Source organism: Marasmius oreades, chromosome 1 (assembly GCF_018924745.1).
Source record: "Marasmius oreades isolate 03SP1 chromosome 1, whole genome shotgun sequence".
Taxonomy (NCBI): Eukaryota; Fungi; Basidiomycota; class Agaricomycetes; order Agaricales; family Marasmiaceae; genus Marasmius; species Marasmius oreades.
Window position 1 is genome coordinate 1633586 of NC_057323.1, and position 20375 is coordinate 1653960.

At 48.0% G+C, this 20375-nt stretch overlaps 10 protein-coding genes across 10 annotated transcripts; 4 read left to right on the top strand and 6 right to left on the bottom strand.

The window, feature by feature from the left end:
• Nucleotides 1–557: 557 nt before the first annotated feature.
• E1B28_000446 (uncharacterized protein) lies at nt 558–1361 on the top strand (the record flags this gene model as incomplete). Its single annotated transcript, XM_043146270.1, has 4 exons — nt 558–652; nt 701–753; nt 813–971; nt 1021–1361. 4 exons carry the CDS (start codon nt 558–560, stop codon nt 1359–1361), a joined length of 648 nt encoding a protein of 215 aa, XP_043014972.1.
• Nucleotides 1362–1531: 170 nt separating this feature from the next.
• On the bottom strand, nt 1532–2086 carry E1B28_000447 (uncharacterized protein; the record flags this gene model as incomplete). Its single annotated transcript, XM_043146271.1, has 1 exon — nt 1532–2086. The coding sequence occupies one exon, from the start codon at nt 2084–2086 to the stop codon at nt 1532–1534; it is 555 nt and encodes a 184-aa protein (XP_043014973.1).
• Nucleotides 2087–2727: 641 nt separating this feature from the next.
• E1B28_000448 (uncharacterized protein) lies at nt 2728–3144 on the top strand (the record flags this gene model as incomplete). The annotated part of the gene is made up of 1 exon (XM_043146272.1): nt 2728–3144. The coding sequence occupies one exon, from the start codon at nt 2728–2730 to the stop codon at nt 3142–3144; it is 417 nt and encodes a 138-aa protein (XP_043014974.1).
• Nucleotides 3145–3329: 185 nt separating this feature from the next.
• Nucleotides 3330–7569, bottom strand: E1B28_000449 (uncharacterized protein; the record flags this gene model as incomplete). The annotated part of the gene is made up of 8 exons (XM_043146273.1): nt 3330–3487; nt 3542–3668; nt 3724–4532; nt 4595–5212; nt 5270–5354; nt 5411–6030; nt 6083–7343; nt 7396–7569. The coding sequence occupies 8 exons, from the start codon at nt 7567–7569 to the stop codon at nt 3330–3332; spliced, it is 3852 nt and encodes a 1283-aa protein (XP_043014975.1).
• Nucleotides 7570–7607: 38 nt separating this feature from the next.
• Nucleotides 7608–8830, top strand: E1B28_000450 (uncharacterized protein). Its single transcript, XM_043146274.1, has 4 exons — nt 7608–7711; nt 7763–8170; nt 8231–8534; nt 8588–8830. Exons 1-3 carry the CDS (start codon nt 7643–7645, stop codon nt 8501–8503), a joined length of 750 nt encoding a protein of 249 aa, XP_043014976.1. The 5' UTR covers nt 7608–7642; the 3' UTR covers nt 8504–8534; nt 8588–8830.
• Nucleotides 8831–9334: 504 nt separating this feature from the next.
• On the bottom strand, nt 9335–11821 carry PNS1 (Putative choline transporter, neither null mutation nor overexpression affects choline transport; the record flags this gene model as incomplete). Its single annotated transcript, XM_043146275.1, has 17 exons — nt 9335–9385; nt 9446–9506; nt 9574–9616; nt 9676–9756; nt 9818–9883; nt 9944–10045; nt 10102–10121; nt 10177–10252; nt 10315–10462; nt 10518–10687; nt 10736–10764; nt 10824–10850; nt 10904–11081; nt 11131–11168; nt 11233–11364; nt 11418–11536; nt 11594–11821. 17 exons carry the CDS (start codon nt 11819–11821, stop codon nt 9335–9337), a joined length of 1569 nt encoding a protein of 522 aa, XP_043014977.1.
• A 216-nt stretch (nt 11822–12037) lies between these two features.
• On the bottom strand, nt 12038–12369 carry E1B28_000452 (uncharacterized protein; the record flags this gene model as incomplete). Its single annotated transcript, XM_043146276.1, has 2 exons — nt 12038–12187; nt 12244–12369. The coding sequence occupies 2 exons, from the start codon at nt 12367–12369 to the stop codon at nt 12038–12040; spliced, it is 276 nt and encodes a 91-aa protein (XP_043014978.1).
• Nucleotides 12370–12650: 281 nt separating this feature from the next.
• Nucleotides 12651–16778, top strand: E1B28_000453 (uncharacterized protein). Its single transcript, XM_043146277.1, has 17 exons — nt 12651–12836; nt 12914–13072; nt 13129–13153; nt 13210–13248; nt 13303–13338; nt 13395–13457; nt 13508–13591; nt 13646–13700; nt 13752–13885; nt 13948–14154; nt 14210–14399; nt 14449–14645; nt 14697–14804; nt 14858–14896; nt 14952–15085; nt 15132–16592; nt 16643–16778. The coding sequence occupies exons 1-16, from the start codon at nt 12736–12738 to the stop codon at nt 16132–16134; spliced, it is 2574 nt and encodes an 857-aa protein (XP_043014979.1). The 5' UTR covers nt 12651–12735; the 3' UTR covers nt 16135–16592; nt 16643–16778.
• Nucleotides 16779–16855: 77 nt separating this feature from the next.
• Nucleotides 16856–18484, bottom strand: E1B28_000454 (uncharacterized protein; the record flags this gene model as incomplete). Its single annotated transcript, XM_043146278.1, has 6 exons — nt 16856–17020; nt 17078–17887; nt 17945–18142; nt 18201–18312; nt 18360–18396; nt 18454–18484. The coding sequence occupies 6 exons, from the start codon at nt 18482–18484 to the stop codon at nt 16856–16858; spliced, it is 1353 nt and encodes a 450-aa protein (XP_043014980.1).
• Nucleotides 18485–18763: 279 nt separating this feature from the next.
• Nucleotides 18764–20110, bottom strand: E1B28_000455 (uncharacterized protein; the record flags this gene model as incomplete). The annotated part of the gene is made up of 6 exons (XM_043146279.1): nt 18764–18928; nt 18979–19563; nt 19621–19818; nt 19876–19936; nt 19997–20029; nt 20091–20110. The coding sequence occupies 6 exons, from the start codon at nt 20108–20110 to the stop codon at nt 18764–18766; spliced, it is 1062 nt and encodes a 353-aa protein (XP_043014981.1).
• Between the last annotated feature and the right edge of the window lie 265 nt (nt 20111–20375).

The following is a 20375-nucleotide window of genomic DNA, read 5'->3' on the forward strand; positions in this document are numbered from 1 at the left end:
ACCGTATCCATATGTTTTCGCTCTTCTTTTCTCCTCTTGTAAATAGGCGTTATTGCACACCTAGTGTAACTTAACCTTGCCCATCAATAGATGCTCTAAACGCTAGGACTTCGTAGTTCCGTCCGAGGATGCGGAGAACCTGCGGAGAACTGCCGTCAAGACAGGTTGGTCACTGTCGCGCCGATGTTGATGCGGGTCAGCTGTTCAACGTTCAACGTTCAACCTCAACGTAGCTCTTGTCGTCTTCACTCTTTCTTTCTTCAACATTCATGGCGACCCTGGAGAAGTATGTTAGTTATGACATGCTCAGACCACAAAAACAGACTGCACACGGCATGTACCATAAAAATCCGAGTGGACGCTAGAACGGAAGAACCAACGCAGAGGCAGTATCATTACACCCAGAGTCATCGAATCACCGAAAATTGCCCTCTTACTAGCACATGGACTACATCTACCCCGACTTTAGCCCTCTTGATATTATTTTTTGAGATAAGGTTGGGATCCTACCAATGTGATATATAACGGACACGGACTTGGAAGGAGAATCCCGGAACATGATGTTGTTGGTTTCTTTGGCTGTTCTGCTCGTCCTTGCCCAACTGTCAAATGCACAGTCGCCCGCTTGGGGACAATGTGGCGGTATAGGATGGCGGGTACTCATCTAGCGACATCTAGCAACGCTCATAACTTACTTTAGGTCGGGACCCACCACCTGTGTATCAGGTTCTACGTGCAGTGTTGTCAACCCTTGTGAGCTGATGTATCTGAGCTGAGCAAAGATTTTTGCATGACTGACTCTCCTTTCGCAGATTACTCCCAGTGTACACCTGGAAGTGGAACCCCCACCTCCACTTCTGGTGGCTCTAATCCCCCTCCCACGACCACTACTAGTACGGGACCCCAACCTACCGGTTCTCAGATTCGTGCGGTTCAGGATCCTGTCTTCCATTTATATCTTCAGAACAACAGTACGCCACGGTTCATTCCTTTCATACTCCAAATTCTCATCTTCTTTAGACGGAACTGCGGTGTTGGGCCCCGAGTCGTCGTCCGGCTATTTCGCTATTGGTAGTAGCATCAAACTGAATACCGACTCCGGCTCTCCCCTGTATCTGAATGCCAACACTGCAAGTTCGACATCATACAAAGCACTGACTTTTGGTGCGACTGCGACGACCACGAACTGGGGATTGGAGGGAGACACCATTATCATTACGTCTCCAAGACAGCTCAACTTCATCGCGTGCAAGGCTGGAAGCTCTTCGTTGTACAGTGTGTTTTTGCAGACGGGGAACGATGCACCGAGCGGGCAGACTTGTACATCCATAATAACGCTGCATCTTCCATGCTTGTGTTAGTATTTGACTTGCACAACGTTGATAGTCGATCGTCACCTGACCGCTTGTTTGCTCCATGTTCATTGTCCACGCAACGCCGATGTCTTTATGGTGACCACTACGCCACTCTCAGATCTGACTTACAACCGATTGGGGTGTAATTGGACAGTGTGGTATCGTATGCGTCACACTTAAGCACTTGTTTGCTTTTCCCATCGCTCTAAGTAGACGTAAAGTATACCAGCCAGTGCATTGCTGTATTGATGAGCTATTTGAACCGTGTAAAACTTTTCGGGGGCTTGCCGAGAATCCGTCGGCGTCGTCTCCGTGCGGAGGTTGTCTAGAAGCTCGACCGTAACATCCTTCCAAGTGTCTTTGACTACGCGTTTAGGAAAGGACTTCTTCCCATACTTTCTAACATCGGTCATGAGCCCGTCGATAGTTAACCGATTTTTGATAGCATATGTCCATCTGTTCTCCACAGTACGGGCATTCTGCTCGTTCCGAATGGACTTCCAGAAGTTCCCGTTGCGATACCCTCCATGCAGGAGTACGAATAGGAAATTCCGTATGTTCCTTGATACCGTCTTGTTTCCTAGTGAGTTCCAAATTTGTTTGCTTGACGGTTCGGTTTTGACTGTCTTCTTCGCTCGTCTTAGGTTTTTCCTTGTTTTCCTTCTGTCTCTTGCCTCCTGATATCTATGGGAGTTGGATTTGATTTCTTTTATGCCCTGGTATGCAAGCATTTGGGTTAGTTTTGATAGCTCCGTGCCGGAAACCTGGAGGAATGGTCAGGTCTGCTTCTCTTTTTAATCTTCCCTCTTCGCCAAGCTCATCTGCCTTCTCGTTTCCAGCAATACCGGAGTAGCCTTTTACCCATTTGAAGAGGACCAGCGCTTTCCGTTCTCTCAGTCGTGCTGCCGTGACTGCAATCATCTGTGTGTTTTCTACTCCAATGAATCCGTTGTCTTCCCACTTTCCGAGGTGTTTCGTAAGTCCTTCTATTGCATATTTTGAGTCGCTGCATATGACCAGATCCCGAGCAGGTAATTGTTCCGCTCTGGGCTTCTACAACTTCCGTAAACGCGGCTTTTACGCTCGTCGTGCTTCAAAGACCTGTACGCTTTCTCGAGACTTCGTTTAGGAAATTTGACACCATCAATCCACCGACGGTCAACTCTGCCCAGCTCAAGTGACTTCACGATAGTCATCTTGTTTCCTGGATAGTTTGGCATTTGCAACCAGGCAACAGTGCGTCTTCTGGATCAATCACCTGCTTCTTGAATTCTTATGAATTCTTAAACCAAACGTCAAGGTCTAGATCATGAGCTTCGCTAACAACCTTCGAGCGTATAAAAAGGTCTCGTCCGGATAGTATTAGCTCAAAATGAAGTTCGCCCACCTCCTCGTCGCCGTCTTCTTCGCTCTCCACTCGAACGCAGTCATCGTCCAATTCGACAAGATCTACGACAAGCCCGAGGGCCGACTCGAATCTGTCGCCTGTTCTGACGGCCCTAATGGTCTTATCACTCGTGGCTACGGACCCACCTTTGGCACTTTGCCTAAATTTAATCACATTGGTGCTGCCAGTGCTATTGAAGGATGGAACTCTGAAAAGTGTGGAACGTGTTGGGAATTGAAGTACACCACCAAGTTCACTCAGAGGAGTATCGTCATTTTTGCCATAGACCACACCGAGGAGGGTTTTACCATCTCCGAGGGAGCGATGAATGATCTCACTGCAAACCAAGCAAAATTATTGGGTCGTGTTGATGTGGTCACCACCGAGGTACCATGCGCTTAATATGTAAGTCCGTTCTTTCCTTCGACCTTGACGCTCGAAACTCATTCATGTCCATAGTCTTGGTGAAGCGCTACTTCGTCTTTCAACACGCAAGTGAACATGTAGAAAATTGTGCATAGAAAGTACAGAGTCACGGTTGGGAATTATGACACATTGAGATAACAGTCTGGAGATAATGTTACAATTTAAAAATGATCAGCACAACGACAATCGCAGTCGGCCACTGGGCAGACATGATGACCAGGTCCTTCTCCATCGTTCCCAAAAAACCACCCTGAGATATGAGAAACATGTCCACCATGCCTACATGTCTGACAAATGACTATCGCTTCGTCAACGGTATCTGAATGTCGTGGACGTCAAACACCAGAACATCTAACAGTCGGAACAACCATACCTGACTGATTCACAGAATCGCGCGCCACGAGCTGGGCATTGCGAACAGGATCCTGGACGATGGACAGTACCAACAAACAAACCGAACATCTTGGTAATCCTCTGCTACAATTAGGACATACCGTTGGCTGTCGAGGGAAAAATGGGTAAGTAAAAATAAATCAAAACTTTCGTGGATCTAACCTTGCCCTTCCTAGGCGGAATCTCTCCCTGCATATTGGGAACAGGTGTAACGGGCTTATTGCAATAATTGCATCGGATAACAATCTGCCTCGGTATCGTAGGCCACTCCACTTTCCCTACCGAACCTTTGTTTGCCATCACGCGCCGCCCAATCTCACCTCTGTTGATATCAAACTCAACCCGCTCATGAAACATCTGCCACGAGTCCAACAAATCACGATATATCTCCACCCACCTTTCAACTCTCTTCTTGTCTTCCCTCCGTGCTCGCGCAGCTTTCCCCTTCTCTGTTTTCGCATTGTTTGGCTGGAAAAAGTGGATATTACAAGTAAGGCCCATCCATCCCAAAAGCGCTGCGCTCTGCACATCAGCTGTCCTATCCACCCACCAACCAAGAACCTCTCTTCCTTCCGGTGAAGCTAGTCCTGTAACAGCTATCAAATCCAAACCAATATCATCATCCATCTGTTCTGGGTTCTTCGCCATCTGGTTGCATCGGCGGAGATAACTGGACAGACTCCAATCGTCGAGAAAAATGAAAGCGAGGGCAAGGCGCTCCCGGAAAGCGATGTTCAGTTTCCGTTTTGGCTCTCCATCTTCTCCAATACCAAGAATAGGTGAAACATCTCGAGTTGTTAGATATGTGAGGATGGCCCACAGGTACGGGTCCTGCACTCTGGCTCTTAGGCGTGAGTAGTGGGCGTTGAGCGGGCTCGGGTAAGGTTGGACTGTATTGATGGTCGATTGAGCAGGAAAAGCAGAAGGTGCAAGAGCAGCAATGGTGGCCGACATCATATGATGAGTTTCATCTACGTAAGAAGGGTGCTCTGTAAGCTAAGATTGGGGGGAACCAAACGAGAGTAATACCCACCACTACTACCGATAAGCATTTCGACAGCCTTTTCCCACTGTCCGAAGAATACAAGCCAACAAGCAATCCTGGAAAGCTCGTCTCTGCTGGCAGGTTGACTCGTACCACTCCGGACAGACCTCGAATCAAACCCAACCAAAGCTTCATTTTCCCATCCCAGTAACCCCAAGCATACCTGCCGTTGCAACATCTTCGACGTCGCCACTCGTATGGTAGTTTGAGATCCCAATGATGAGAATCTCGCTGCTATCTCCTTCAAAGCAGCGTGCCAAGTGTTCTCTCGGTTCGGAGGGGTCGGGATGGGTGAAGGTGTGCTTGTGCTTGACACATGTCTCCTCTTCCATTTCGAGCTGTGCTTTCCGGACCTCTTGGCAAGAGGTTCACCTAATAAACTTCCCTCGAGCAACAAAGGGGGCAGCTCGACATTATTTCGATGAACGGGCGTGGCATCTGCGCTGATGGATTCTTCCATGGGCGAGTCGGTTCCCGCGGTCGCTTTATTGGATGACAACAAATCCTGATTATCGGTCAGTCCATTCCAGATCCTCCAGACCCCTTGGTAGGTAAAATCATAACCTTGGACATGAGGAGTGGGGGCGTGAAGATGGGTTTGCGTATCTAAGGAACTAGTTAGTGGGTGGTCCGCATCGGAGAAGATCAAGTAGACACTCATACGGTGAATCCAAGTCCACAAAGTCGACAGATTTTGTGATTGTATGGCGTTTCCCTGATCGTAGACGAGGGTAGCATTTTGCGATGCCTGTTGGTAGGAGCATGAGGACAATCACCCATTGCAAATCAGGCGAAAATACATACGTTCCCAAAGCCGTAGCCTTTCCGAGCTCGACGCCTCATGACTGACGAAATATCATCATCTGCTAGAAGCGTATATATAGGATCGAGCCGTGTGCCACCAGGCTCCCTTGTTGGTTTAGTTTGTCGTCTCCCTCTTTCAACGGTGAGGGGAGCATGCGATTCTGAACTCAACACCTCCTTGCTCCTCTGACTTGCTTTCGATGGTTCAGCTCCATCAAAATTACGCGGGTGTGCGTCAGCGCGAGACCATCCATGAGGGTAATCATCATAACTTTCCAGCTTGGATTGTGACTGTGACTTGGATTTGGATTTGTCGGTCGACGGAGATGGAGAACCCGCATATTCGTTCCACTGCTCATTGGATGGCGCTTGTGATTCGTTGTGAGCAAACCCAATGCCGCCTATATGACCTTTAGCGCTCCAAGCTGCCTCCGCTTTTGGTGAATCGTGCAGTGTTTGGAGAGCTAATTCGCCTGCAGAGGTAATCATTACGATTTTAGTAGATGTGCTGGGTTGCTGCCGGTTATAAAATGAAGGGCTTGGAACAAGAGCAAAAGATGTGAGCGTGCGGGGTTGGGATGGATAGTGCTCAGGCCCAGTGATAGGAAGAAGAGGGTTTGCTTAGAAGGGTGTTTCATCAACTGGATTGCAGGATAAAGAACGGTAGCTTACTCTTTCGCGTGTCACTCAATACTAGTGAAGTCGCTATGACAGAGGAATCTTTGCTTATTTCTCGTTCAACGCTAGGCAAACTGGCTCGCCCACCCCATGAAGGAAAATTGGGCCAACTTCTCTTGGGTAATGAAAGCGTTTGCTTTCGACCGTCAGAGATGGTACTTCCGGTACTATTTTCCCTATCTCGGAGTGAGCGGCCCCTATCTCTTGTTGAAGTGTTACCAGAGACCAGATCACTGTTCGTGACGCGGCTCAGCACATCTGTTTGCGAGAACGTTGACCATGCAGAGGGTACAGATGCTTCTAAAATATCCCACAAACGAACGTAGGGCGCGTCTTTCGATAGAGTGGCCAGCTGTCCCCTCCGATTGGCCGAAAATTCGATGGAAATGTAAGGCGAAGTGACTCTTTCTGGTGCAGAGCCAGAGATAAGTCCGGTCCCTTTCCTGGGTAAGCTTGCCAAAGACGTGGTAGAGGCCGAGGTGGTGAGTTGAGCAGAGGGGAAAATACCGCCGTCTGCAGCACCGTCTCGCTCCGTGAAAGTTAGGAGAGAACCACCTCCGAGATTCCTTGCGTCCCAAACTGTAACTACTCCATCACCCCAAGACGCAACTCGATGAGGATCAAAAGGATCTGTGACTACGCCCTGCACCTTTGAGGCAACATTTGCAACAGGTCCTCCTCCGGTCCCGTTCTGGAGATTGGTATTATTATTACTCGAGGAGGGCCGGGCACGTAGATCGAATAGACGAAGCCAACGGCTGGAGATTCCGGCTAGAAGGAGATGAGAGGAGTCAGGAAGAAAAGCAAGGGATGACACGTAGTCTGTCGTGGCGTGAACTTGCAGCATGCGATTGTCGAATTTTGTACCGTGCTCCGTACGAGGGATAGCGGGAGAGGACCTGGTGCGTAGAATTTGATTGGAAACATCCACACCATTACTTGTAGAGCTGTTAGAGGTCGCCCCTCCAAAGGATAATATGGGAAGTGCACTATTCACATCCCAGATAATCAAACTCGCGTCCCCTCTGACTTTATCTAACCCTACCGCAAGATAATTAGGATCCTTCCCAGAAAACGCCAAAGTGTTGCATGCTCGTTGATTCTTCACAGGTAAAGACACGACAGGACCAGCAGACAATATGTTGTCTGCCCCAGTATATCGCGAAGATTCCAGGCGAATTAAATCGACGCGACCATTACTATGACCTACGGCCAACAGGTCATCAAAGAGCGGCTCTGGAGACCATGTAAAACACTGTCAGAACATTGTCACGCCAAGATTCTAAGTAATACAAGTGAGATTGTACCTTCATTAGATTCAAGTCATTTTGAGAAGTAATATGCCTGATCTCAGGCTGACCAGGAGCACATTCGTAGAGAGTTATTTGAGAATTCCCCGCGACTATGAATCGATTCAAGTGTCTGGGATGCCATGCGAGTCGTTTTTCCACAACTGTGGTAGAGTTGGTTTGAACAAGCATTCAATGGTAGCGGAGAACAATGAACGAGACGGTGGCTGCGCGCTGCGCTCTTCTTCCCTATTATACCCTCACCATGCCCGATCCCGAAACACAATCCTCACACAAACAAGCACCTAGACCCAGTCCTCTATTCAATTCTCTAGTAAGTAGTTCGGTTCGTTCATGCATAGAGCAAGATATATTAATATCTCAGTTTGCAGGAACAATAGCAGCGTCGGTTTTGATTTCTAGTGCATTTTGGTTACGACGGCGAAAGAATATCCAGTTTTCTGGATCTCCGCCTCGAACAACCATCAAACGTGGAGGACCCAACCGTTTCCATTTACCCACATCAAGCTCGAGTGATTTTGGACCGCCAAAGCGCGTCGTAATACAACGTGCACACGCGCTTCCCCAATTGTCATATTCTCCTCCACCTCCCGAAGAATCCCCTCCTTCCACAGAAGAAGGGACTCCAGAAGATCTGAACAAGGAGCCTGTTCAGCTGGATTTCAATCCTGCGTTTCTGACGATCAAAGCATTTGGAATCGCAACCTTCGCTGTCGCAATAGGTACGATCGGTTTAGTATGGGGTGTAAAAAACACGATGGGTGTCGATACTGTGGGTTTATCGTTTGTCGAGTTTCCTCGAAACTTCCTCACATAGACGTCTTACTTTCAGACTGAACAATTTGCCCAACGGATGCGAGAGCTCATTATCACTCGGATGCCTATTTTGTCCTCGCGTATACATCGTTCACATCTCGACGAAAATGCCGGCTTAAAACTACACCTGGACCCCCATTGGAACTGGGATAAAGCTGAGGAAAGATTGAAAGATGCATATGACAAGGATGGAATCTCCGGTTGGGTAGAGGCGGCTGTCCGAGAGCTCGAAGCGGAGGAGGCAGTGGAGCGGGGAAAGAGAGCCATAACCGAGAGCGGAGGGAGATAACTGGAATCCACACTAGACTATAGACAATATGGTACGTACCTTTGATTTTTCTCTCCCTGGGGCAATCCATTTGACACTCAGCAGGAGTGATACATCAAGAGGTTTCCTTCGTTCACATAAACCAGCCATATGGTCTAAATACGAATGAAAGCTGATGCAAATGTGGTAAAATTCTAACGAGATGAGCCTACAAAGCTTTTTATTGATCTTCTTCATGTTTCATAAGTTTGACTTCACACCATCCAACCCCCAAAACATTCGAATACACTAATGGTAGTTATCATCGTCTGCACCGTGCACAAAGTCGAGCTCGGCGTTCGGACGTCCGTGCAAGGGCTAATGAAGAATAAGGTAGAGAAAAGATGGTCGTTCTATTATCTTAGAGACGTCGAGAGGACGGAACGGATGCGGCGGAAGACCTCTAGATTGTTGTGGTACGACCAGCTATAGGTGAATGACGTGTGATCGAGGTGTTGCCGAGCAACCTAGGAGTCTGGAGGCCGACGGTGTCTACGGGAATTCCCCATCTTGTTCGAACAGAGATATGAACCTGTCGTTGGTACTGGGCACCACTATCAGGAGGTGCAATTCGTGGACATCTTGCTGTGCTGGGAGACATCTTTCGTTCCCCTAAACACAACTCATGTATGCGTGCGGTGATCTCAAGTCATCAAGTTTGAACTCGCCCTTTCTTTTCGTGTTTCAAGCTCAAATTTATTGCTGAACATATCCTTGAAAAATCACAAAACTAATAAAAACTCAGGAATCGGCCCTACCATCCATCGTAACGCCAACAAATATCTCATGAGCGGACTCTTACTCCCCATCTTCTTACGCATTCGGCACACCCTGAACCACGTCAGGGTAGGCTTGAGCGATAAGCTGGTAATACACAGTTGCAAATTGAAAACGAATAGGAAGATCAGTCGGAAAGCCACTTACGCCGAATAATGCCGGTGCACGGATGGCTAGGACCTGAGGATCTTCTCCGAGACCGACGAATCTGTGTGGAAAGGGTACGTTCAATTCCGATGTTTTGACCCTTGACCTAGACAAAAGGAAAAACCGACATGGTCGAAACACCAGCTTCGATGGCGGATGACAGTGTCAGAGCTGCAGAACGAGGGATCAGCAAAAAGCAACATCGGGAGGACCAAAGACAAAACACATACAGCACATGATTCCAATTAAAAATGCAAATAGGATAACAGGGGCAGTATACTGTCCGTCAACATTGTAAGACGGGGCGGTAACTGCAAAAACACCATATGTCAGTTCCGAGTCCCGATCATGATCATGAGAGCGGGCACTCACTTCGAAGATATAGATACGCGAATAGCGAGGATAGCATTCCAACAGCGTAAGCACCCCACGTCAACGCTTTGGAGGGTTCAAACCGGTCAGACCTGCACATACAAGTAAGTGGAAAACTGTGCTCACTCATTCCCACTAACGAATCGTTAACGAGAGCATCTATTCCACGGTCTTTGAACAGTCTCCAAGTGTCCTTTGCGGCTGCGATGTATGGCTTTCCATAAAGCGCTAAATGCCAAACATCAGGGGGGGAATATACAGAGTGCAAGAACAAGAAAACACACCAATCTCAATATAGGCATACCTTCCAAGTCTTATATTGAGTAACCAAAAAAGATCAGAATGCCATCGTATCTCACCTATTGAAGTATTCGACGGCGGACTCAATACAGCCGACGATACAAGCCGCACAACAAGCCAAGATAGCCTCCACGGCTATGTGTTTTGCGTGTGAGAGACAAAAAGCTTAATGACAATATTATAATTAATAGACTCACGATGACCCTCAGAGTTCGCATTGTTCTGTATGGCTTGTAGAATCAACTTGATCAGTTCGAGGATTGTCACGATCAATGAGCCAAACGCGACGGATCCCAAGGACGTAGTCGATGCACGGGCGAACGATGACCAGTTGGGATGATTAGGCTTTTCCACAATAATCAAAGGTAGTGCTAGATTCAGAATGGGATAGGTTGCTTACCATCTCCCCTTGTGAGCGCGGTCCAAAGTAGTACCAGGATCCATAGGCGCCACCAGCGAGTGTCAAAAGTGCAACGTTACCGATGACCTGAGAGGTCCAGAGAAACGAAAACGTGGCGTAAAAAATCAAGCCAGCTACTTTTCCGGATGAGCATGCCGACCCGGTGCAACCTGGGAATCGTCAGCTGAGGGTATAAACGGGAGGTTAGAGAAACGAACTCGCGCCTCCGGGAGTCCACTTGGAGTATCTAAGTTGAATTTCATGTCAGTGCACACATCCTCGGCGAAATGATTGGGAATTACTCACATTGCCATACAGGTGAAGACATACCACCTAAAGATTCATAAACAAGGGTATGGCAAGGAAGGCTCAGATATGATACTTACACCGCAAATGCTGCTTGGACGATAAGAGACGTAAACGCCACTACATAGACAGTCTTGTGGTGTTTCGAAATGTCTATTACAACTTGCAGAAGGAGTGACGCCAAAGGAATGCGGGATTTGTATCCCCAGTATGACAAAATCGAAAATAGGGCGATCACAGTGAAGATGATGGCTCCCGCTTTTGAGGATTGTAAGTAGCGAATGAGCGGATCGGGCTCGGGACTCACAATAGTATTTGGTAATCCAGTAATAAATGCATATTCCGCTGTATGCGACCACGAGTTGAAGTCTAAATTGCCGGTGCCGATACAACAGAAAATATGACGTACATGTTGAGGAGAATACTGAGGATGAGAGTGATGTGCATAACCATTTTCGTGAACATCCTAATGAGGATCAGGTAGAGCGAGGAGAAAAGAACCGCTGCTGCAGTCGCCAGCAGCAATAGGTATGCCGTGCTCCTAGGAAGCAAGAAGATAAATCCTTCGAAAAAATAATAATAATGAGGACCTACGCGTTCAATGTAATGCTGGTGCCCGAGCGACCTCCACTTTTCCCTAGACCACCTCCTTTACCACCGGTGGAAACCCATGAGTTGAGAGCGATTCCAGACAATACGGCAAAACCAAGAAACTAAGATTAAAAAGGGTCGATACACTAATGGCGAGACTTAAAAGAGGAAGTACCTACCTGGAGAATGAACAAAATGAGGAAAATGGGGTCGTTGATCCTGCTCTTCGGCTTGAACCTGTCATTCGCGTAGGGGTCCTTCACATCCCCACCCCCATAGCCACCATAAGCGTCATCAGGTGGAGGTGCGTAGCCTTGCGCGTACGACGGAGTTGGCCCAGGATAGGGAGCGTACCCCTGTTGATACTGAGGATCGCTACCCATTTTGTTCTGGTTCCAGCCCGACATGAACTATAGAGGGAAGAAGTTCTAACTGGACTGTTCGCTGAGTGGGAGTATGAAGGAGAGTTGAGCCTGTCCTCATGTTAACGTCACTGCCTGGCGAGGACGTAGATCGCATGGCGGATCCGAATATGCCAATGACACTTGGATTGGATATACATACTAGTACTGTATCAATCATTTATGCAGGTATCACTATATATGACATGCACTGGGATATGTTCAAAGTGAAGGCATAGACCGGACAACTTTTCCTTCGTTTCGTGCATGAACCTTGAGTTTTTCGAGGACGCCAGAATTCGCCCATCTGTCAGGCGTAGAACGCTTCCCTGTTGACCAGTAGTAGATATCCCAGTCAGGTTCGTCTAATAGCTATAGGAAATCGAACGTTGAGCACCAGGTATGAAACGATACTTATGCCGACGCACCTTATCATACTCCTTCAGCTCAGCTCCTGTCATTGCAACTAGATGGTCCCGTGCGAATGTACTCAACAAGAGGTCAGTTTCGAGAGTCCCACGTTTGCGTGACTGGTAAACAAGTCTAGCACGCATGGTTTGAAGTGATTCGTTCGGACGTTCGATTGGAGTCGGAGGAGGAAGATCTGTGGACGTCTGGGTATTGGCCAAGTGCTCTGGAGAATGAGGAAGCGGCCAAGGATCTCGCCTACGACTTGTTGTTGTTGAGAACAGCAAGATCGCTGTTCTCGACGGCGCCAAACCACGGTTACATGTGATGGTAGAGAGCATGGCTCGGCTCAGCATGCCGATTGGGGGCGGTACTTACAACAGCAATTATTCCGAATTTAGACATACGTCATATAGAGCGCTCAGATTTCAAGTTGTATTCGAACCACCATCTTCATCGATACTCGACGGACAGTTTCCTCCAATTAAAGAGTAGATTTACTTAGTTGTACAATGCCCAGCAATACAGCTCTTCTCTTCCTGCTGGTTTTCGTCTTCGCCGTATGTTTGTCTGGCAATGGCGTCTACGCATTTGGTGCAGGAAATATCCCTTCGTGAGCTTTTTTTTCAAATTGAATATTACCCTTCCTTGCAGTTTTCTATCGTTTAACTGACATGCCAATCTCTTTAGCTTCGCTTACATGGAAGGACGCGCTTTTCGACACGGTGATATAGAGGACGTTCTTGCGGAACTGGCGAAAAAAGGTGCCGGTGGTTTTGCCCTCGCAAGCGTGATAGGCAAAGGTGGAAGTAAGTTTGGTGGATTGGACATCAAGAGAGTCTATTTCGGGTGAGTATTAATGCCGGGATTACGACAGTGATCTTTCCTGATCGGCTTAATCATAGGAATTGGCTGAGAGACTATAGTCAAGTACGAATTACTCGCCTGATGCAAGGAGAAGATATGCTTACTTGGTGATTTTGCAGGCAGTCGATATCGCAGGTTTAACCAAATTACCCTTACAAGTGCGCCGTTTCCAACCCACTTCGATTGCCGTTCCTGTCTTAATTCTGCTTTAGACGATCATCAATCTCTGCATGGCATTGGGTTTCCTGGTTCGTTTTATTTTCCGTCTTCAATTAGGTTTTGCCGTTAATATCCTCTTTTGTAGGCTCATGGTTACGCTACCAACGAGTTTGAAGTCACAAGAGAAAGACTTGGATGTTATCTACCCGTAAGTCAGCTCTTCATCCTTCATTCAAGCCTTGACCCTGTCTTTTATAGACCGAACACATTGATAACCCTAAAGGTTATGGTGATGGTCAAGACGCAAGGAAATTTGATCCAAGGTTGCGAGGACCCGTCAACGTCAGTTTTTTTCTCTCCATTCTGTTCCTTCGCTCAAACCACCTTTCTCATCAGCCAAGGGAGCTTGAAATCGATCTGAGGACGGGCATGAAGAATTATATTGCCAATGGTTGGTTTTGGCTTTTTCTCCCTCCACGCATTCCACTCATCAAACACTAAGAAAATGGCAACTGGGACACATCGAGAGCACTTGTAAGGCGCACACTCGAGCAATGCATTCACCTCGGTAGAAAGCAACGCTCACAAGGTAGAAAGGAGGATGAGTATGAAGCATATCGGCTTTTGGGTACCTTGGTGAATAATCTAGTCAATTCAGTCCCTTCGTAGGTGGCTGAATTTCTATTTCTCTCCGCTAGTTGCATACGCTAGAGGACTTTTCAGCACATTCAAACTTTTGCGAACTCACACTCATGTCAATGGGCTTTCATGATGTCTTTCCTCACGTCGGTGATCGCGTCAGGATACAAGCACCAAACGGTCAATGGGTTGCACCAATCGTAACTGGCACATTTGGATCCAGTGACTTTATCCACTCATTGCTTGGTGAAGCCGGTGATCACTTGGTGCGTGATTTTTTGTATGGTCTCCTAGGACGTCTTTTTGACGTTGGCATGGTAGAGTCAAGCTTCTGTAACCGACCTCAATGCAGAAATAACTAAAGCGAAACAAAAGGATCGTAGCAGAGGGCCTGGTGGTGGTACGACAGACCCTGCGGGAGTACTTCGGGACCTCCTCTTCAAGCTTCCTGGAGGGGAGGGGAATTCCATGTCAAGGGATATGGAGGGTGTCGAGCGGATCAGGGCACAAGGTGAGAGACACAGTGTTTCGCAGTGTCTATTGTATTGACTGCCTTCAAGGTCAGGGAGGTTCAGGAGGAAAGAAACCTGAAGAGATGTCTCCTCAAGAGCTCCATGCCGTCCTTTGGCAAGTTTTGAGCTTCCGTGATAGCGTAGTGAAAAAGATCGAAAAGACCATCGAAAAGATTCCGGGATTGGGCCCTCTGATTGAGAAACTCATGGAAAGTATTTCCGTGTTCGTTTTCACGACTTTGGAGGTGCCGTTTTGTTTCTCTATGGTCTGACGAAACATTAATCATACGCAATAGCCATTCCTAAAACCTATTCTCAAAACGGCTACTGCTGGTCTTCAGTCTGCTTCCGGAGAAGTCATAGATAGCCATGATCAGTATGAGGTATTCAATGACCCTCAAGCGGTGAGCTTTTACTTCCTTCAAATTCTTCGTCCGTTGACTGATTCATTTTCTAGTCGGATCCTACCCACTCTTTCCTGAGTAAAGATCACTTTGTATGTTCATCACAGAGTTCCGTATACTCAGTCTCCTCACTTACCGCCTATTCAGAACCTAATCTTGAACGAACCCGCTGGTCATATCGCCAGAGTCATTGTGACTTACGCTGTTAATCTCGTTGTAAAGGCATGGGATGACCCTAGTGTGAATGTAAGGGGCGTTACGGAGGACATCTTATCCTGCTTGTGAGTAAAGGTCTTTTCTCCTTCTTTCTTGACTGACACGTTCCAGATTCCACCCAAACTTTCAGGATCCCAACTCCAAAATCCAACGCGAGATGCTTCAAACAATGAAGGTTTGGGTAGACGGACTAGGGAAACGAAGGAACGAGGTTTTGAGCCGCTTATCGAAGGAACGTGTCAAGAAACATGAGAATATCCGGTTAGCGGGAGAAGGAGGAGCCCCAGAGGCTGTTGGATCTTATGCTCACAGTCAAGGACTAGCTGCTCAATCTGGACTGCAGGGTTACATCAATCAGATTCCCGGAGTACAACAGGCTCAAGGGTTTATGGGTAATATCAGCGGCGGTCAAGGACAAAGGAAAGATGGACCGGCGCCTTCTTTGCCTGGTGGTTATCCTGGGGCATCTTCTCACTCTCATGCGAATCAGAGTAGCTGGCAACCACCTGCTGCACCACCACCAGGTGGTGGTGAAGCAGCGTCATTTTATGGCGGAGGTGGGCCTGGAGGTGGACCAGGTGGACAGTCAGCACCTCCACCGTCTTTCCATGGTGGACCAGGTGGATATTCAACACCATCGTTTCCTGGTGGACCAGGTGGACATTCATCACCACCGTCTTTTCCTGGGGCGCCAGGCGCACATGCGGCGTCATCGCCTCCACCTTCTTTCCCCGGTGGACCGGGTGGATATTCATCACCTCCCCCATCATTCCCCGGCCCTGGCGGTCCACCCTCTTTCCCCGGAGGAGGTGGTCACAGTGGATATGCACCTTCATATTCCTCTCCTCCTCCCCCGTCTTTCCCCGGAGGAGGTAGTGGTCCACCTTCCTTCCCGGATGCGGGTGGTTTCGGGGGATATCCCGCCGGTCCAGGAGGGTTTGCACCTCCAGGTGGTGGTGGACCACATGAACCTGGTTTCGCTCCTCCTCCCGGTGGATTTGATGGGTTCCCACAAGCTCAGCCTCCTGGTCATCCCCACCATCATCCTCATCATGGCGGCGGCGGCTATGGACCCAATTATGGACAAGGACAAGGACAAGGACAAGGATGGTAAATTTAACGTTTGGAAAGACTTGTAACGTGTGACCTGTACTCGAATTTCTTTGTTGTATAAATTATGGTCGCATCATTGTCAAATACATGTATTTAAACCCGATGGACACATGGATTAATGTCAGATGGGAGAGCTGTGTTGTTTGGGCGATACTCTGACCGAGCCGCATGCGCAGCGCTATCAACATCGGGTTCCATTCCGCTCTTCATTTCATTCTCGACAAGGACAGCCCGACTGTGCACAGCGACAGCAATCACGAAAAATGGAACTAGTTCCAGCAGAAAGTTCCTTTTGACAACTTTCTCTGGGTGCCAGCATTCGAACCTATCGCTACCTGCATCATTCATCGATATATCGGACGAGGTGCTTATGGGTCGGGTCATCCATCGTCGGCAACCTTTTCCTGCGTAGTCAGACCGCAGACGTGGTTGAAAAAAACCAAGTGAAGCACAAGGATCGTATGTATTTTGTACTTTGCACATATGCTCACCAGGAACTTCATTCAAAGAACGCTTTGTGATATTCCAACTAAACCCCTCAAGAGAAAGAAAAATATGTAACGTAGCGGTCGCTCCCTACGATTAGCCCCGAGTCCGTAAATATTGTTGCCAATTGTCGTAAGACACAGAAAACAGCGATGAAAAAAAAAAGAATATATGCCTACGTTTCACCAATGTTCGAATGGGTGGATGCAATAGATACAGTACAAAGGACTCGGGACTTAAGCAGAAACCCCTTGGTTCTTGAAACGCACGACAATGACGGTAACATTGTCAGTGGTATGATGCGAAAGGGCGTACTTCAAGAGTTTCTGACTGGCAGCCTGTGCATCTTCAATGTCGCGTATTAGGTCAACAGCGCCTTGGTCACTGATGACGTCCCAAAGCTATATGTGAAGATCACGATTAACGTTTTGGAATCAAGAAGAGTCGGAGACACGCACGCCGTCACACGCCAAAATTAAAAACTCGTCATCATCGCACAACTCCGTTTCGGTAGTGTAAGGAGCGCCGACCACGAACTCTTTCATCGACGAATCCCCCAAGCTTCTCGTGACCGCCAACACCCCATTCACCCTACCACTCATGACAAATCCGCCAGCGTCTGTGATCCGCTTAGCTTCTTGTTTGTCTGACCCTTTATGATCGTAAGTCAACCGAACGGCCTTGCCGGTACGACAGAGAACTCCTCTCGCGTCGCCAGCATTGGCGCAATATAGCACCTTTCTTGCGTCGGGTGGTGGTGTCCTCACTGCGATATTTTCTCCAGATTCCCGACGTGATAAACTGGCCGGCGAACCAGACCTTGGGGTCTTCGGCGAGGAAATGCCCGTGCCCAAGCTCTTGAATGCATTCTTGATTCGGGTGCCGCTCAACTTCTTCTCCTTCTTTCCATTACTTCCATTCTTGCCCAAGTCATCCCCCGATCCCGCATCGGGAGTCTCGGCATTATCGCGATCGTGGGTATTATAAGCGTTGTCTTCGCCATCGGCGACATTACGACTCCGACATGATTTAGGAGATTCTGGAGCAGGAGAACAACGAGACGAGTCCACTCCCAGGAACGATTGTTTTTTGTTTTCATCCTCGATTCGAACGAGGGCAGTGACCACGGTGCAACCTGAGTGGATCTTACCCTCGGATTCTTCCGCCATTCGTGAAAGATGTGCATCGACTTCTTGAAATGATTGATTGAGGATATCTGGGACTGTAGAGTTGGGTTTCGATGGGTTTCTCAGACAATGCAGCAGAGTCTTGACAGGTACAGCGCACAGTAAGTTTCTGAGTTATAAATGGCCATCGAAACCTACCTCGTGAAAATTATTTCCACACCACTCAGCAGCGTGTTTCCCTGCGTGTCCGTCGAAGACTGCGAAAAATCCCTGTCCGCGTATGTTGTCAAAATCGACGACAAAGGAATGGGAGTCTTCCATCGTTCTTCGGGTGCCCTTGTCTTCCGAAATACCGACTTGATATGACGTGTTCTTGGTGGCATGTCGATTTAGGACCTATATCGCGAAGACGGTGAGTTGGAAGGTAAACCGAGTACACTCAGGAGGAACGTACCCCATGGGTGTTGAGGTCGGCGGTGGTAATTGATTTTGAACGTGCATTCAGAGAATCGGTGAATGGCAGTCGGCGCATTGCCAGAGTAGGTGATTCTGGAGATTCTGGAGGCCTGGTCTGTGTCAGCGCAGCCGAGATGATGGTCGGAGTACGACTCACGCCATTGTGATCGTTGCCGCAGATGCAGAGTTTGGTGCTAATTCAAATTGGGATATGGGTCTTATCAGATATGGAAGCAAAGAAATAAACTCACAGAATTGAGAACTATCCATAACATCAGGCATTGGAAGGGGGATCGGGTGGTGGTGGTGGAAGTTGAAGATTATATTATTATACAAGCCTGTCAGTGACTCTAGATCAGCGTCAATGCAACATCATTGCCACAATGACGAAGTGGATCTTAGCCGTGAAAGCGTGCCACATAGCAATAGATGGAGGTATCCAATTACATCCAGAAAGTATACTAAAGCTCATTATGACTACAGAACAAAAAGCTACACGTGTTCCCAAACTCCCATAAATTAAGATTGAATGGACAAAGGAAACAACAAAGGAAACAAAACTCAAGGGGCAGGCGCAAACCGTACCACCATAACAGTAACATTGTCCCGGCTGAGGAGATATTCGTTCTGAAGAGCGAAATTCACCAGGGTCTCGCTGGCCTTCTGAACGTCGTCTTGGCGACGGATCATATCGACGGCCTGTTGGTCGGTAATGACGTCCCAGAGCTACGGGTGTGTTAGCCAGGGTAATAAACAATAACGGAACAGATACAGACACCATCGCAAGCAATTATACAGAATTCGTCGTCCTCTTTCAACTCCGTTCTCGAGGTGTATGGTGTGCCTATAACATAGTCCTTCAAGCGAAGCCCCTCATAGCGTACATGGTCACCGAGACTTCGTGAAACTGCCAACGCTCCCAATACTCGACCTCGTAGGACAATTCCACCAGCTTGTCGTATCCGTGCCTTTTCATTCTCATCGCTGGCCTTATGATCTTGTGTTAACCTCGTCGCAACCCCATTGCGGCACATGACAGCCCGTGCATCTCCAGCATTCGCGCAGTATAGTACGCGACGAGCACCAGGAGAGGGTTCTTTGAGAAGACCCGCTCCTGGTATTGAAATCGAGCTTCCAAGAGATTCTGGTATTCGCTTGATAGAGGACGTTTCGAATGCGTTCTGCGAACCCTGCTCATTCTCGTAACGCAGAAAAGCTACGACAGCTGTTGAACCTGAATCACACCACTCCACGTGGTCCTCAGACACCTTCTCCAGCTTCTCATCGGCCCTGCGAAAGGCGTCCTTCATGATGTCGTTTGGGGATGAATTTGCACTGTCATGTATGGTCTCAAGTAGAACCTGAGCGCCAATTGATTCTCAGCCAGGACATCATTCGGAAAGACAAGTGGACAAAACCTTGTGGAAATTTGCACCACACCATTCTGAGACATTTTTATTCCCATGACCATCGAACACCGCAAAGTATCCTTGCCCACGAACGGAATCAAAATCGAAGGCGAATGCGTGAGTGTCTTCCATTGTGGATCTTATTCCTTGGGCGGCGTGGATACCAATCCGATAAGGCATATTTCCTGACGGAAGTTGATTCAGTACCTATGTACAGATGTCAGAATCGAATCGGAACTGCCGACTATAAGATCGGGAACATACCCCATATGTTGTTGAATCGCTTGCAACAGTGATAGGTTGAGATTGGGCGTTGTGTGACTCACTGGAAGGATAGACGTTATCGTCATCGTTGAACGCGACGGTGAAAAGAACCAGCACGTACTCGTTGGGTTGTGTCGAAGGAGGTAATGAATTCCTGAGAGCCATACTCACCACTAAAAATTCGGCTGATTCCTGGAAAGAGGAGGGGAACTCACAGATGTAATGTGGGTTTCATGTCACGAATCAGCTTATTTAAAGTAGGGCACACCTGACTCGAAATGCTATAAAGCGCTTCTACATGATCCATAAGTGACAGAAAGGCGAGAGATAACCGTATGCGTACGCACTGGTTTGAGGACGAGGCGGTGATAGTCGTAAGAGTTCTACAGCCACGAAATTCTTTTGACGTTCAGGCCAAACACGCCATTATAAGACGTACATATGTAACAGGCTTTGAAGTCCAAAGTGGAGGAAGGAGAGAGGAAGACAAGTGGGGGGGA

What these genes read in the sequence shown, in the direction of transcription:
- E1B28_000450 (XM_043146274.1), top strand. Translation starts at nt 7,643, where the DNA reads ATGCCCGATCCCGAAACACAATCCTCACACAAACAAGCACCTAGACCC. An exon ending in GTCCTCTATTCAATTCTCTA is followed by an intron (nt 7,712 to 7,762) that starts GTAAGTAGTTCG and finishes TTAATATCTCAG; the next exon opens with TTTGCAGGAACAATAGCAGC. An exon ending in ACACGATGGGTGTCGATACT is followed by an intron (nt 8,171 to 8,230) that starts GTGGGTTTATCG and finishes TCTTACTTTCAG; the next exon opens with ACTGAACAATTTGCCCAACG.
- E1B28_000453 (XM_043146277.1), top strand. Translation starts at nt 12,736, where the DNA reads ATGCCCAGCAATACAGCTCTTCTCTTCCTGCTGGTTTTCGTCTTCGCC. An exon ending in GGTTGCGAGGACCCGTCAAC is followed by an intron (nt 13,592 to 13,645) that starts GTCAGTTTTTTT and finishes CTTTCTCATCAG; the next exon opens with CCAAGGGAGCTTGAAATCGA. An exon ending in GAAGAATTATATTGCCAATG is followed by an intron (nt 13,701 to 13,751) that starts GTTGGTTTTGGC and finishes TCAAACACTAAG; the next exon opens with AAAATGGCAACTGGGACACA.